The 17,123-nt window shown below is 44.9% G+C and overlaps 1 protein-coding gene across 1 annotated transcript in view; it reads left to right on the top strand.

Annotated features, from left to right (window-relative positions):
- edil3a (EGF-like repeats and discoidin I-like domains 3a) overlaps window positions 1-17,123 on the top strand; it is a 191,186-nt gene that overhangs the window by 127,602 nt on the left and 46,461 nt on the right. The window contains exon 6 of the mRNA XM_063195264.1: window positions 7,069-7,250. Coding sequence (XP_063051334.1) covers window positions 7,069-7,250 — 182 coding nt within the window. The remainder of the gene's footprint in view (window positions 1-7,068; window positions 7,251-17,123) is intronic.

Below are 17,123 nucleotides of genomic sequence, written 5' to 3'. Positions count from 1 at the left end.
AGCACTCCAAACACAACTGGGTGTGCAATTGAAACACCTCCTTCACCTTGCTCTCAAGCAGGAAGCCCATGCACCTTCACTCGTCGTTTGCATTCATGGCCCAGTAACAGGAAAAGAGAAGGAAATGTCAAGCCTCAAATGGAACTGAAGTCGTGTCTCAGTGCCTCCATGTCGTATCCATCAGTAAACCAATTGCAATGCCTTTTTTTCTCTCTACACCTTCACTTCACGCCCACATCCCCCCCCCCCCCCCCCCACACACACACACACACACACACGCACGCACACACCCACGCACGCACGCACGCACGCGCACGCATGCGCACACACACACACACACACACACACACACACACACACACACACACACACACACACACACACACACACACACACACACACCACAAAACAGGTCCTCCAGCACCAGAACACACTCCCTTTGCAAAACCATTTCCCTTGTGCAAAAGGTTTGCAAGGGGGAAAAAAACAAGAATCTAATGAATACTGTTATTTGACCTCTCAGCATCCAGGAGACAATTTCATTATTTGTCCAAGAGGAAAATGGTGTGCATGGCGAAAGTTCCCCAGGAATGGAAATCCCCCACATAAATGGGTATGGCCCAGTGGAATGAAAAACATGGAGAGAGAGAGAGAGAGAGAGAGAGAGAGAGAGAGAGAGAGAGAGAGAGAGAGAGAGAGAGAGAGAGAGAGAGAGAACGGGAACGAGCGAATGAGAGAATGAGAGAATGAGAGAATGAGAGAGACAGGGAGAGAGAGGGAGAGGCAGGGAGAGAGAGAGATAGAATGAGAGAAAGAAAGAGAGAGACAGGGAGAGAGAGAGATAGAATTGGAGAAAGAGAGAGAGAGAGAGAGAGAGAGAGAGAGAGAGAGAGAGAGAGAGAGAGAGAGAGAGAGAACGAGAGAGATGCATTTTGAAGCAATATGAAGACAAAGCCATCAACATACATAGGTTCTGCTGTGACAGCTTTGTTATTAGGTTTCGTACAAATGTCCCCATTCACTATGGCACTCACATAATCGGGCTGTATAACACTGTCAAGAGCAGCTAATATGCTATTCAGAGACAATGATGTTTTCATCTGCGCATATGTAGCCCTTAGCTCCCTTCCCTCCCCCTCCCTTCCCTTCATTCTGCGTCACCATTTCACACCATTTTTACCAAGCCATCTCCTCAAGCAGTGTTCCGTGTTTGAAGCGCTGTCTTGTGTTGTCGTCAAAAACGCGGTTCAAGGTCACGACGGTGACAGCGAGGCGGGCGAGGCGGGCGAGGCGGGCTAGTCGGCGTGGAAATGGCCTTGCTGAGGGCAAGCAGATGTAGTGAGCGGAAGACGAGAAAATAGAGAGGATGACAGGACATGGTTTCCAAGCGTGTTGCACTTTTTACCAGTGGTTTGAGCTTGACAGCTTAAGTATCACTGGCTTGCTGGGCTGGGCGGGAGGGGATGAGATGGGGTAGTTCATCCATCCATGCATGCCGTGTTGCCTGTGCTGTGCGCTGCTTTTTTTTTTCGAAACGAGTCATGCTTGCCGCTTGGCTTGTCTAGTCTAGGTCTCATCACCCCACCGAAAGCGGTGGTTCGGTCGGTCCACCGCCGCTGTTCTGTGATGGAAATTCATTCAAATGCTTGCGTTGCAGAAAAATGCTGAAATTGCACTTTGACTCGAAAAAACTTGGAAAAAATTACCCGCTCGCCCCATTTCTGTGTGCATTTTGATTGACTTTTTACAAGTCAAACTATTGGCGTCGCAAATCCCCCCGCCACAACTAATTTTGTGCGCAGGCAGCAGAAAAACGAAAGCAAAACAAAAAACGAAAATAACGTAATGTAAAGACGTATCTTCGTCATTACCATTTGTTAGGCCGTTATAATTTATTGATATCCCCCTTAGGTGGCGTTCCTTATTGCCACTATCAGCACAGCGTGATTATATTCTTGCCTGTTTAATAACAGCTGCAGTGCACTTTTCCTGAGGGAGCGTCTTATTTGTTAGACAGCATAATAAAGTATGCATGAAGAAGTCTGCATGAAGAAGTGTTCAGACTTCAACTAGGCCAGCTTACCTTTTTGCTGAGCAGCGGGGCAGAAATGACAAATACAATGACCATACTACACAACACATGTACCTGCCACAGACTTACAGACACAAAAAGTAGGCCAGACAGTTTATGCAGGACAACCAAAAAAAGAGAAGAAAAAATCAAACTGCCTGGGGTAAGAAAGAAAAAAAGAAAGTGACTCCGGCATAATACAAACGCTGTTTTGCAGTCTCGTATCTTGATTAAGCCTTTTTCCCTCTCCATAAGAGTTCGCTGAGTTTAATAACATGCACCGTCTTGCATTTTGCGCAGTGTACAAGTCTCATTTCACAACGCCTGCTTATTCATATATCGGTGGGGTGGGGACTACCTGCAGAACCTACATAAACATTGCATTTGTGCACGGTATATTATGCGGGACTGCTGACAGCTTTAGCCAGGCCCAGGACAAAGTCATCTGAAAGGGCCCCAATCCCAATGCATACACTGTAATGAGGACCCAATTCTGGGCCCCCTCTGTCCCTGGTCCTGGGAGAACTGATGTGTCTGCCCCCCACTGTCAGCTTTCCTGGGTATGGGTATGTATACACTATAAGATATCCTTTATGTAGCACACTTTCAGTTGCAAGTTATTGTTGAGTCACTAAGAACATCCTGTGACATATGCACTGTCACAAGACTTTTAATTTGTGCCTAAATAAAACAAGGACATATGTTGGTCTTTAGTCTAGCAGCTAAGACACTAAGGCCATTTGTGACATACCGCATACTGTACTGTCACACAAGGCTGTAGTTTACTGCTGTGCTCTAGCTAAACAAAACAATGACAGCACACATTACTGTTGTGTGTTTGTTTTGTACTGCCTTATAATGAGCGAATCCAAACTAATGTTTGCACAAACTACTTCTGGAGTAAGGTTGACCTTACTTCTTAACTTACTTTTTCTCCCAAGGCTGTGAAAGTACTACAGACTGTTGACACAGCCCGAGTGATATACTATATTGCAGGAAAGCTATCTGTGTGTGCTACCGTTAACACTTGGGTGTGTAAAGCCCTCTTAAAGCCATTATGCTGAAAGTAGTTAGGGAGCAGTGCAGCATGACCAGCTTAAGTGAGTAAAGGAAGTTGAAAGAAAGGAACTTCTTAATCAGATTGTGGCCAGAGCCGGGTAGGTCTAGACATGCACTCACACACACACACGCACGCACGCACACACACACACACACACACACACACACACACACACACACACACACACACACACACACACACACACACACACACACACACACACACACACAGATGGCATGCACACAACAACAGAGGCCAGACCATGCGCACACGCACACACACACCAACGCATGCATACACACACACACGCGCGCGCACACACACACACACACACACACACACACACACACACACACACACACACACACACACACACACACACACACACGCACTCAATATACCGGTATATTATTATTTGCACACACACACTCAAACTGATTCAACGGAATGCACAGCAGACCCAGCAGAGATAAACAATCCCAAAATATCCTCTATACTGGGTAGCGAAGATGAATAAAAAGTCTACATCATGTCACTCTATTCATATTTGTTGTTTCTTGACAGTTTTGGAACTGCTTCTGTCTAACATAGCCTACTGGGTCCTAGACTTGCTCATAAATTCTTTATGAACGCTACAGTATGCACAAAGTGCAGTGCCATGGTAAAGTTTTCATGAGGTTAGACAGAATAGTTTAGATCACTTTAAACATGTCAACAACACTGTGTGTAGATAAAATATACATCATCACCATCAGCATCTGTAATCAACTATTTCTAATGACACTGTGGTACTCTATGTTACAATAATATGAATAGAGGAATAAGTTACGCAGCAGAGGAATATGATTTGCATACAACTATGATCCTCTATCTGACTCTGAGTATGTGAAAAATGTAGCTACAGTCTGGCATTGCACTGTCGTTCCCTCTTATTCCTGCTCTTTCATCCATTGAGCAGAGTCGTGATCACATTTCTTTCATGGCATTAAACAGACATAAAAAAACCCATCATAACAATTAACCAGGTTGTATTAGTTTGTTTTGATTCAGTTTTGCATAGGTTTCAACATGCAAAAGTAATTGCAGTTATAAATTGAAAGCCAAGACAGTTGCATAGTTCTACTGTATGCATCGGCAGGCGCCATAGATAGAGCAGGAACATTGCTACTGTCAATGAGCAGGAACTACCATGCGTGACGGAGAGGCACTGCGGTACTAACAGTTCACTTTAGATGGCCATTCTTCTGCATGACCCACCATCAACCTACCAGTACGCTTGCAACCCCCATATCAGTTGTGTTACTGACCCACTTCTCTCCACGAACCTAAATGGGGCACTCCACAATGGAGCGGCAACAAGCAACAAAAGCTGGGATGAATAAATCAAAAGCCTGTATAGTCGAAGAAACAACGCAGTGCTTTTTTTATTGTGTTTTTTGTCAGCTCTAAACTCTGCATGATTTAATATGGCTGTGCGCTGAACTTTCACCGTATTTCCTCATATTTTCCCATGATTACAACAAGCCTCCAGACATATGACTTCTCCAAGGTCATGCACGTACGCTTCTTCTGCTGATACATTTTTTATGTTTTTTTTTTCTAGTATAAGAAAAATCCTACGTGTTGTCCATTCCTCAAGCATCTATTTAATTAACCCACCTGAAGCATGTCAGATGACCAATATGTAGTTCATTTAAATATTTACTTGTGGAATGGACAGCATGCACTATATATATTACACTTTTGAATGATACATTTACCATGGTTAATTCCAGTGCATCTGTCTAGACGTGTACAAAAGCACTTTTTTTTAAAATGCAGTTCTCTTTACACATATACATACTGTATACTATACAATATACAGTACCTATTCCAACAAAGTCCTAATGTGATGAAGACCAAAAGTTGAGTCATATTTTTATTCTTTTTACATATTGAAATACAACTAAAGGTAGAGCTAAGTCTGTCATGGTACACGTCCATGCCATCTCTCCCTAGACATGTCCATAACATCTTTCCCTAGCCCCCCCCACACTTTATTAAAGGGTGGCCTGCGAGCCGCTTTCTTCACAGAGGACACGAAATGAGAACCGACGGCGGCGTGTCCTTTGAAGGAGACGACGACCACCAAAGAGCACCAAAGTACATCAAAATGCGGCACCGCTGAATGGTACAGCGCCGTGCGTAAAAACGAGCGCGGAGCTGCGAGACTCCAGTTATTACCAGACGCTGTCGCCTTGCGTGAGGGCAATGAGAAAGATACGATCATTATGAGGAGCTAGGCCTAGCCATCCATCCGACCTTGGGAAATAAGGAGGGCGAATCCGAGGAGAGGAGCCGGCAATCAATTTCAATAAGTGAGGGCAAGGACACGCCGCCCGTGAACGGAACGGAACACCGCGCTCCTCTCCCCCTTGACTTCCCAGAAGAGCACAGCAGACCAAGGGGTGGTGTCAGGGAAGCTGACACTGGAGGGGGACAAAGGGGTACGTTGTCCCGTGCCCAGGGAGAAAGCGGGGTCTTCATTACATTCTATTTATTGGACCGGGGGCCTATTTAGTTGAATTTGTCCTGGGCCTGGCCAAAGCTGTCAGCGGCCCTGGGTAGTGTTTCTGGAAGGCGAGACGAGAAGAGACTGGACAATGACTCAGCATGCTAAAGGGGAGACTGATTGAGTGTGCATATTATTCAGGGGATGAATCTTTGCCTCGGAACTTGGAGGCTTTGGTTCATACAGTTTAAATGTGCTCAGATTGCATAAGGGTTGTTTTTTCGTTCAACTGATAGCCTACCTCAATTTAGATCTCATGTGAATGGCTTGAAATGGTGTGTGTGTGTGTGTGTGTGTGTGTGTGTGTGTGTGTGTGTGTGTGTGTGTGTGTGTGTGTGTGTGTGTGTGTGTGTGTGTGTGTGTGTGCGTGCGTGCGTGCGTGCGTGCGTGCGTGCGTGCGTGCGTGCGTGCGTGCGTGCCTGCCTGCCTGCCTGCCTGCCTGCCTGCCTGCCTGCCTGCCTGCCTGCCTGCCTGCCTGCGTGCGTGCGTGTGTGTGTGTGTGTGTACATCTGAATGTCAGTCTGACCTTATTGCTCCTTGTTGCCATGCCTCTCTCCATGTGTCATACAAAGGAATACGACTCCTTGTGCACATGATGTTCAAGTGTCCCCAAGCCTTGCTACTCTCAGACATGCTGTCTTTCCACTTGGTCCCTCAATTTAGATCTCATTTGTACTTGTGATGCAGAGCAACGGGAGAGCGAAGCCACTAAATGTTTTGCAAAGCCAATTTGCATTTGATACCATAGCAAACCAGTGTGTGTGTGTGTGTGTGTGTGTGTGTGTGTGTGTGTGTGTGTGTGTGTGTGTGTGTGTGTGTGTGTGTGTGTGTGTGTGTGTGTGTGTGTGTGTGTGAGAGAGAGAGAGAGAGAGAGAGAGAGAGCGTGTGTGTTTGTGTGTCTGTGTCTGTGTCTATTTCTGTGTGTTTGTGTCTGTGTGTGCGTGAATGCATGTGCACATGCATGCTTGTGTCTGTGTCTGTGTCTGTGTCTGTGTTTGTAAGTCTGTGTCTATGTTTGTAAGTGTGTGCATACATGTGTCTGGGTGTGCAATGCATGCACGTCTGTGTATGTGCTCAACTGAATGTCACTCTGACCTGCACTCTGGCCTGTGTGTCTGCTCTCTTCTTTTGTCATCTTCTTCTTCTTCTTCCTCTCTCTCTCTCTCTCTCTCTCTCTCTCTCTCTCTCTCTCTCTCTCTCTCTCTCTCTCTCTGTCTGTCTCTCTGCTTCTCTCTCTGCCTCTCTGCCTCTTCACCTGCTGTGTGTCTGCTCTCTCTGTCTCTCTCTCTCTCTCTCTCTCTCTCTCTCTCTCTCTCTCTCTCTCTCTCTCTCTCTCTCTCTCTCTCTCTCCCCGCCTGCTGCTGTGTGTCTGTTTTGCTCTGATAGAGTGCTCCGGTCCACTGGGCATGGAGGGTGGCATCATCTCCAACCAGCAGATCACCGCCTCCTCCACGCACCGCGCCCTCTTCGGGCTGCAGAAGTGGTACCCCTACTTCGCCCGCCTCAACAAGAAGGGCCTGGTGAACGCCTGGACCGCCGCTGAGAACGACAGATGGCCGTGGATCCAGGTAACAGATGGGGGGTGGTGGTGGTGGTGGTGGTGGTGGTGTGCGAGCGTTAGGCATCCAAGGAAAAATAGATAGGTGGCAGGTATCCACAACAGTCAAAAGCCAAGAGCGGGTATAGATAGCATGCAACATTTGGCTCCCCTAGGTCCAGTCTGTGTGAAACAGGTGTGAGAGTCGAAAATTGGACTCTACCTTTCTGTGTTTTTTCCTCAATTTTTCTATCTATCTATCTATCTATCTATCTATCTATCTATCTATCTATCTATCTATCTATCTATCTATCTATCTATCTATCTATCTATCTATCTATCTATCTATCTATCTATCTATCTAGGGAAAAAAACTCCAACTCCCATTCTCCAACTCCCACAAGTGTTCACTGCACACAAGGAAATTGCATTTTATGCCTCACCCATGCAGCCCCCAATGGCGCCCCAAGGGAGCAGTGCGGTGGGACGGTACCATGCTCAGGGTACCTCAGTCATGGAGGAGGATGGGGGAGAGCACTGGTTAATTACTCCCCCCTCCCGACCAGGTTGGTGGGGGGGAGTAATTAACCAGTGCTCTCCCCCATTAATACTACAGTATAATCAATCAAGATGACTTAATACACATTTGACTTCTACTAGCTTGTTTCAGATTCAGATTCAAACTCTTCATGTTTGCTGTTGAGAAAGTCGCAAGCTCAAAAATTGCCATACTGCTGCATACCATGGATGAACCCTATCCTGTTTTGCTGGTCTCAAGTTTCATAGCCCATTTAACGAGCTAGCTTCATGTTAGGAGTTGGCAACTCGAGCATTGAACAGTGAGGTCTTGCCAAGCCGCATTGACTTACAAACTTGTCTTTCAATTTTCAATGTGTTTTTTTGGTTTAATCAATTTGAGTGATAGTTCAGACTGAAAGCCTATCTCATGCGATTGGACACAGAAGTCGGTTCATTCAGCTATGTAGTGATGAGGGCACAACACCTGCCAAGACCTGAAGCTTTAACAGAACTTTTTTCCCCCTCACTTTATTGAGGATTAGCAGTGTGGAGTTAGATTGAGCGAGGAGTTTATTTCCACTGCAGTGCCTTTTTTGCCTTTGTTGGGCTGAATTAAAGCCATCACACTGAAAAACGTATATTTCAGGAACATTCAGAGACAGACTAGGAGTAAAAGTGAGTGGTAAAAATGGAGTGAAAGCCTTGCGATGGGTAACGGCATTCAAGTCAAGATAAGTTCCGAGTACTTGCAATTCCAGAGCCTGATGAAAGATGGTCCAGGAGAATGTTGGCAAGTAGTCAAAGAAAGAAAAGAGGAAGTGAGATATACTTTTTTCATCTGAGATTGTAAGATGGAAACTGATGGAGGGGATGAACCTTGAAGCATTTGCGGAATTTCGATTTGCTGATTCACAGAAGGTTCTACCTGCTTCAGGCTGATAGTCCGATAATCGACGCATTTCATTCCTGCTAAGGTCTATCTCTGACTTGGTTAAGATGCAGATATCAACCTTAGTCACTTTAGGAATAGAGTACGTATGACCTACAAAACACTGCCTCCTCTCTCAATCAGTTCTCTATCTATATCTATCTTTCTCTCTCTTTCTCTCTCTCTCTCTCTCTCTCTCTCTCTCTCTCTCTCTCTCTCTCTCTCTCTCTCTCCCTCTCTTTCTCTCTCTCTCTCCCCCTCTCCTTCCCTCCTCCCTCCCTCTTTCTTCCAGTTCCTCAGCCCAGGGCGCTGTAATACTGAGAAAGGGATAAATCACACAAAAAGCTTTATGTTGTAAATAATTAATCACAGAGACTCTGCGTTCAGCAGTGTGTGTGTGTGTGTGTGTGTGTGTGTGTGTGTGTGTGTGTGTGTGTGTGTGTGTGTGTGTGTGTGTGTGTGTGTGTGTGTGTGTGTGTGTGTGTGTGTGTGTGTGAGTGTGCACAGTGTGTTTGTGTCTGTCTGTCTGTGTGTGTCTGTGTGTGTCTGTGTGTGTCTGTGTGTGTCTGTGCGTACGTACACATGTGAGTGAGTGCATGAGTGCCTGTGTGACTGTGCGTGTGTCTGTGTGTGTTTGAGTGCGTGGGTGTGTGCGTGACAGACATAGAGACAGACAGAGGGAGTTTGAAAAAACATTTGTGACTTCTAAGAGGCTGTATCCATGCACGCTGGAAATTGCTTTTGAAGACTCCAGGGAAATATCTTTGGAGGATGTGGTCAGAATACCACAACATGATGCTATAGAGCCAGGATGAATTGATACAACATCTCATGATTGACATGTCTAAAACAATGTCACTCTTGGATGCATCCATGACAGGCATATACACGTAGCTATGGTCTTGTGGCCTTGTTGGTGTCACTTCAAGGTGACTCATGAAAGGAAGCTAACAAGGCAAAGAGTCCTCCTGGCAGGAGAGGGGGGTGGGGGATGGGTATTTTTTTCTGGGCCCAGGGAGGGAGGCTCTCCAGAATTGGGTCCTCATTACACCGGCCCTGACAAGGCAAATTACCTACAATGTATCGTAAAGACAGCATTTTCTCTTAGCACATTACATTACATTATTACATTACATTGCACTTAGCTGACACTTTATTTTTCAGGGTATTGGTTACAGTCCCTGGAGCAACGTGGGGTTAGGTGACTTGCTCAAGGACATTTCAGCAATGGATGGAGATGTAGGGAGAGGTCAGGGGGTATTCGAACCCGCAACCCCTAGATTGAAAGACCAACTCTCTAACTACTAGGGCATGGATGCCCAAAAGTTCGAATCCAACCTGACCTCTCCCTACACCTCCATCCATGGCTGAAGTGCACCTGAGCAACGCACTGAGCCCCACTATAGGCCAGGTACTGTGACCAACACCCTGCAAAATAACACATGTAAGTCACTTTGGGGTCGGCTAAGTGTAAACAAGACAAGTGAAGTACCTCCTCATATCTCATAGTCAACATTGGTTGAGGCAGAATAGATGACAGATATTCAAAGTAAAGCTGTCTAGCTATCCATCTACCTTCAACAGTTTGATTATATTATATTATATTATATTATATTATATTATATTATATTACATTACATTGCATTACATTGTATTGTATTGTATCACTTTATATTATATTATATTATATTATATTATATTATATTATATTATATTATATTATATTATATTATATTATATTATATTGTATTATTATAAATTATATTATAATATAAAATATATTATATTATATCACTTTATATTATATTATGCATTTTATTATTTTTTACAATGCTGGGAATAAAAAAATGAAGGCTGTTGTGTTTTCTGTGAGCTGTCAACGGCCATCTGTCCTGCATCTGATGATTATCTTCACTGACAATGTAGTCAGCTTAGATTTGGGATGGAATGGGGAATACAGAGAGAATTTCCTCCCAATGTCTCCCTCCTCTCTTGGGGGACTCATCCAGCCAGGCAAAGGCATAGACTGACATTCACTGATGTAGTCATTTTTCACCTGTCACTGTCTGACTATTTTTAAATAACCTGCTGCAAACCTGTTTACTATTGTTGAGAATGCATATGTGCCGCATGTTTGGTGCTGACTATGCATCAGAATGTGTCAGACATGTGCATTCATATCAGATGTTGATGGAGTCTCCCCAGTGTGACTGCCATTCCAAGCAGTACGTGCTTGGCACTCCAGTTCGAGCTTTGGAGAGTTCTCTTCTTTACCTACATAAAAAATATCAATATTTTCTTTCAACTGATCATACAGGCTATTTCAAATTCATAAATAATAGAAAACAAATTCAGAAAATATACAGTATACATAGTTCAGCATGTTTATGTCGTTATGTCTTGAAATTCAGTCTTTGTAGTAGCAAACGGTAGAGAAACAACGGCAGAAACAACAAAAGTTGCTGTAGAAACATGGAAGTGGGGTGTAGTGTCTGTCTCACAGGAAACAAATGCAAAAATGCCTCAAATAAATCATTCTGCTGCTGGCATCAAAGTAGTGTGCGCCAAGTTTGTAAAAGACAGAAGGACACAGCCATCAGTCAAAGTTAGCCAGTCATCCCCATCCTCTGTCTTCCTGCCTCTGTGCCCGTGATGTGATTTACTGCCCACTGAACAGGTAGCAGCACTGGTAGAGGGGCGGGTGACAACAGTCAAGACTGCTGGTGAAAGAAAGCAGTTGGATTTCAAATAATTCCCCAAATGACACCGCAGTGTGACAAAGTGTGTGGCTGAACGGGTGATGGATTCCCATGCAAACACCAACTTTTGAAAAAGGAGCACACGATGATGGAAACATGCTATGATGCATTACTAGAGTTTGCAGAAGCATGCTGTCACACTCTTTTCACTGACCACGCCAATCGTCCTTTGAACTGATAGGGCTTTGAACCATTTTTTCCCAATTGGTTTCTTTCCAAACATTAACAGAGCTTTAATGTTTCCCACCATAACGTAAATAGATGTTCCAGAATACAACAGTTAGAAGAAGAGAAAAAATGTTCCTGGAACGATTAATAAGGTTCCATCAGCTGTTTAGAATTGCGTTACCATTTTGATTGGGGAAGCCCAAATACCACATAGCGCAGGTGATGTCATCATAATAATGTCAGTATGCGTGAATTTCATTTTTTAAGGTAGCTCTAGTTCATAGGCTATGGCAGGGGTGTCAAACTCAAATTGACTGAGGGCCAAAATCAAAATATGGAACGAAGTCGAGGACCGAACTCAAGATTTATTTGTAATAAATGGACTAAAATCCTGCAGGCACGCACTTACTCATAGTTCAATTTCACACACACTGGCACATATTGTATTGCATAGGAGTGGGAGCTGTGTCATTGACCTGGGCCCGCTCATACTTCTGAGAAACACCAAATTTCATGTGCAAGTGACTTCGCGGGCCAGATTTGCCCCCCGGGCCTGAGTTTGACACCACTGGGCTATGGGGTTTGCGGCAGTTTTCACATGATGCTAATTCTAATCCAGAGTCCCAACAACCCTCTGCACGAAAGAGGCTAGAACAGCAGCAGCAAGCAACGCTCTTTCTCTTTCTCTCTCCTGTTTGTTTGTTTTCGCGATGACAGCTAGGAACGGCTGTGTTGTCAGCACAACTGACAGAGGAATCAGTACTCTGCTGTGTTATTAGAAGTAGGATAGTTTCAGTCCATCAGCCATGACTCATGACTTTAGCCCACAACATTCCAGTGCATGTGCAGATTAAAGGGCTGGAATACATGGCTTCTAAATTTTGTTTATAACCTGACTGCGTGAACCTAGCTGCGCTCAACTCAACCTCAGATTGTTGCAAACCGCTGTCGGTCAAGCAATTAGCTCACGTGGTCGGCTGCCAGTGTCTTGCCCTTCCTCATAACATCATGTTGATAAACACTGAGAACACATGTATAGCTGCCAGTACACAACAAAAGCACTTCAGTAGTAAACCAACTTAACCCAGAAACTCAACTTAAACCAGAAATGCACTCAGGAAGCTGTTTGATAGAACATTAGACTATGTTACACCCTATTTTATTTTAAGTCTTTCTGCCTTCTTTTTGTGGAGTCAGAAACTGGAATGCCACATTTTGCCCTGTTCCGCAATGCAATTTGCGATCACTAGGGGCGTCTAGATTTCTAGGCTAGCTTTTTTTTTTAAATCATGGTTCCAGAGCATGAGCCGGATCCCCATGAAAATGTAATCACTTTTTCTTTTTGTCATTTCCAACAACTCCACAAAGTTTCATCCATATACATTCATAACTTTTTTTGACAGACAGACAGACTAACTAATACAACCGAAAAGCCTCCTTGGAGGAGGTAACTATTTGCTTTTTTCATCAGTTCCAAAACAGTCTAGAACCATTGAACACAGAGGAAACAGCACTTGGTGGTGCTTTTAGAAGTAAACATGACTTTCCCTCCAAACTCCCCAAAGTCTGTGACCAGTAGCCTCTGGAGATCCACATTACGCTCATCAAAATGCCTATCTAACTCCTTGTCAATAAGGTCAAAGAGCTCAAAATACTGCGCCTGCAGCACTTAGCTCATCTCAAAACCATGGGTGAATCTCATGGCTAAGCTCGTTTCTTGCTTTGTTTCTGTTCTATATAAAACAGGAAAGGTTTCCAGTTTCTGGTTCCTTCAACCAGTTCAAAGCCTTGGGTATAGCCTAATATATCACAACCTGGTTTCGTTGAGTGAACGTGTGTGTGTGTGTATGTGTGTGTATGTGTGCGCGCGTGAGTGCGTGCGTGCGTGCGCCGTGCGCCGTGCGTGCGTTCGTGTGTGCGTTTGTGTACATATGTGAATGTGTGTGAGCATGCATGTGTGTTTGCACACATCTGTATGCATATATTGTAGTCTTCAGTTCAGCCTTCACAAGTAAATAAGGCAAAATGATACAGTATAATGATACCGTGCAGCAAGACATCAAAAACATACTAATTAAAAAAAGCCCTCAGTTCATCAATAGTGACTGCTGCACTGTTTAATAATTTAGCCCCCTACTCCTGTGCAATATCTGGTTTCATTACACCCACCACCTCTATGGGATGTCATGAACATCTATATCAGTAAGCACCTCCATTACAGGAGTAATGGCAGCCTGTGAGCCTCATAGTACCTCCCAGCTGTCCACATCAGCAGTGGCATTACTTCAGCCAGCAACGAGGCGTGTGAATCACTCTGACCCAGCAGTGTCATGTCGTGTGACAGACAGACGCTTTATAGTTTTCCCTTTGGCGAGATTAAGAACCATTTGGTCATGACGAAGCCAAGGAGAAGACAGCCTGTCTCACCATATCACCATAGCAATGCTACCATCGCCATGACACCATTTGTAAACAATTACAGAATGCTTAGAAGGCAGAGGGTGAAGGCGAGAGGAAATAGACTTCAATTTTCAGCTTGATGGTGTGGAAAATGTTTCAGGGGGTCATTTTCTTTTTCTTCTTCCTCGCATTTCATCTTCTTCTTCTTTTCCTCCTCCTCCTCCTCCTCTTCCTTCTTCTTCTTCTTCTTCTTCTTCTTCTTCTTCTTCTTCTTCTTCTTCTTCTTCTTCTTCTTCTTCATCTTCTTCTTCTTCTTCTTCTTGTGGAACATGAATGACTCAGCAAAGATTGAAGCATCGCCAAATGTACTATAGAGCCATTCCCCTTTGACATTGGTCCTCAGGTCAGGATTCAAAGTCCTATCCGGTGGTTAGCTTCTAAAAAACGGATGATGGAGGAATGAAATGGAGCCCCAGTGACATAGCTTTGAGATACATTGTGGAGGTTTCTTTTTTCCCCCTTCAAAGCAGCAGGAGCAGCAGCAGCAGTTGTGGCATCCGTCCGTGACAAACAGAGTTGTGTGGAAGGCCCACGCCTTGTGGCTAGCAAATTGAGAGGATGATTGGAAAATGACCCTGGTGTGGAGGAGTATGGAGTGGCAGGGGAAGGGGGCAGGGGGTGGGGGGCAGGGTAGCTGTGTGTGTGGGTGGCTGGGTGAGTGAGAGGGGAGTGAGAGAGGGTGTGCGTGTGGAGGGCAGTATAGGGTCGATGGCCGAGGGGGGTGCCACACTGATTCATGGGTAATAGGAATTACAGCTACTCACGCTCTGTGTCTGCCGTGCCGGTCGGCTCCGCGCAAATCTATTTTCTTGATCAGCTGTATGGAGAGAGAGAGAGGGAGAGAGAGAGAGAGAGGGAGAGAGAGAGAGAGAGAGAGAGAGAGAGAGAGAGAGAGAGAGAGGGAGAGAGAGTGATGTGGCAGATGTTTCCCCACCGTCACACGTGTGCAGTGGCCACAGCAAAGCATCACCATTAAGCACAGCGATCGTGGCATCTGCGGTCATTAAAAAATGGCAAATTGTCACACCAATTACTTATGTAGTACCCTTTTAATTGGCCTCACTTAATTGCGCCTGTTTGTTTTTTTTCCCTTTGTGTGCGATACAAGAGGATGGTCAGGGGTTTCTAAGATCAAACCATTAGGGACAGTGTGGAGGTTAGAGAGAGAGCGGTGGAGTGATGGCAAAGTGCCTTTTTCCCTGTCGCTTCCTCTGAGCAGGTGACTGGGAGCTGTGAAAGCTGGGAAGACAGCAACAAAAGCGCTCCGGTTAAACTCATCACGGCTAAGGCACAGCTGGTCACTCTCTCGTTTATTCAGTGAGAGGTTATCGATCAATGCTTGTCTTTCAGCCCTTTTATGTGGCCGTGGCCTCTTTTTAAACAAACGTGCCCTTACTAGCGCCCCAATTTTAGGTGCTAATGTTATCTAGGCAGGAAAAAAAATGCAACAAACAAAAAGTTCTTGTTTGTGTCACAATTTCAGCCAATTACGATTAATCTGCTGCAGCCTGCTTGTTGGGAAATGTTTCATAGTCCAAAGCACTTTACATTAGGAGTTGGGAATTTGAGAGAGGAATCATGAAAGCAGTATTTATTACTGTGTATACATAATTTATGGGGTTTTTTGCCTTTGGCCAGATGGTGAATGTTGAAACCGGTGGTTAGAAGTTCCTGACTCACTGCTCTGTCACAGATGAGTAGGTGGGTGAAAACGGGTGGGTGGGGTGTTACGGTTTTAGAGTGGGCGGATTGACCAGGAGGCTTGAGTCATCACTGGGAGACATTATCCTCGTCAAAAAAACATTAAAACTATTAAATTATAACTGTGACACGGCCAGCACTTCCATTCTCAAATCTTTGCGCCAAAAAATCCCCCCCACTCCCATCTTGTTCTCACTTACACAGGCACAGACACAGACAGTCACATTCTCTCTCTCTCTCTCTCTCTCTCTCTCTCTCTCTCTCTCTCTCTCTCTCTCCTCTCTCTCTCTCTCTCTCTCTCTCTCCTCTCTCTCTGTCTCTCTCTCTCTCTCTCTCTCTCTCTCTCTCTCTCTCTCACACACACACACACACACACACACTCACTCTCTCACATACACACACTATGAATTTTCACATGTGTGACTCAACCTCACACAGACTGTGACGATGAAGACAATGACACACTTCTTTGCTCAGCTCAGTAATAACAAATTGCCTTAGCCTCTGCACCGTGGCCATACCTGAGCCATTATTTTATTCATGTCACTGTCAAAGCATAGTATAGACACAGTTTGCTCTATCCTCATCCCCCCTCCCTCTCTCTCTCTCTCTCTCTCTCTCTCTCTCTCTCTCTCTCTCTCTCTCTCTCTCTCTCTCTCTCTCTCTCTCTCTCTCTCTCTCTCTAACTCTATTCCCATTCCCCAGAAAAAGAATGTATTCCCTGAGGACTCGCTCAGTATCCACTTTCCCTCCTCAAGGGCCAGTCTGGAGGGGGAGTGGAGGCAGTATAGGACCCGAACCCCCCCTTTAACTGGCCAGATTGAGGTGAATTTCAAAGAGGAGTGCCCCTAAGAGTAGCTATCACTGAAGGGCAGACGGCCCCCATACTTACTTACTGAACAGAAGTGTGGAGTGTGTAGGTGGCTGTTATCTTTTTGAGCATTGTTATTCCGCCGCCCAGTAGCCAGCGAGGGAAGCAGTGAAGATGTCAGTGGACAGACAAGAGAAAGAAAGGTTACGGAATTGCTTCAGGGGCCACCATAGAGCTGTTCCCAGCTGTCCAAACAGCTGATTTGCTGTTGATGCAAGATTCTCTTTGAGGAAGAAAAAAAACGCTGTTGAGCTCCCTTATCTTTTCCAATCCATTATGCTTAATGTGCAGTCCTGTGTGCCAAGACGGAGAACTTTCTCATTTTGAGGGCATTTTTAAAGGCACATAAAGTAAATTAGTACATGGAGCCGTGGCGTAAATAATGGGCCTTGGCTGCGATGTACCATTATATTAAGAAGGTATTAAGGGAGCTTGTGTGCAAATTAAAGTCCCCTTAACACTTATTAAGACATGTTATATGGCTTCAGAGAAGGAAAT

The sequence above is a fragment of the Engraulis encrasicolus genome, chromosome 3 (genome assembly GCF_034702125.1).
Source record: "Engraulis encrasicolus isolate BLACKSEA-1 chromosome 3, IST_EnEncr_1.0, whole genome shotgun sequence".
In the NCBI taxonomy this organism is placed as follows: domain Eukaryota; kingdom Metazoa; phylum Chordata; class Actinopteri; order Clupeiformes; family Engraulidae; genus Engraulis; species Engraulis encrasicolus.
The sequence above is the reverse complement of the archived record's forward strand: the minus strand, read 5'-3'. Positions and strand labels throughout refer to the sequence as shown.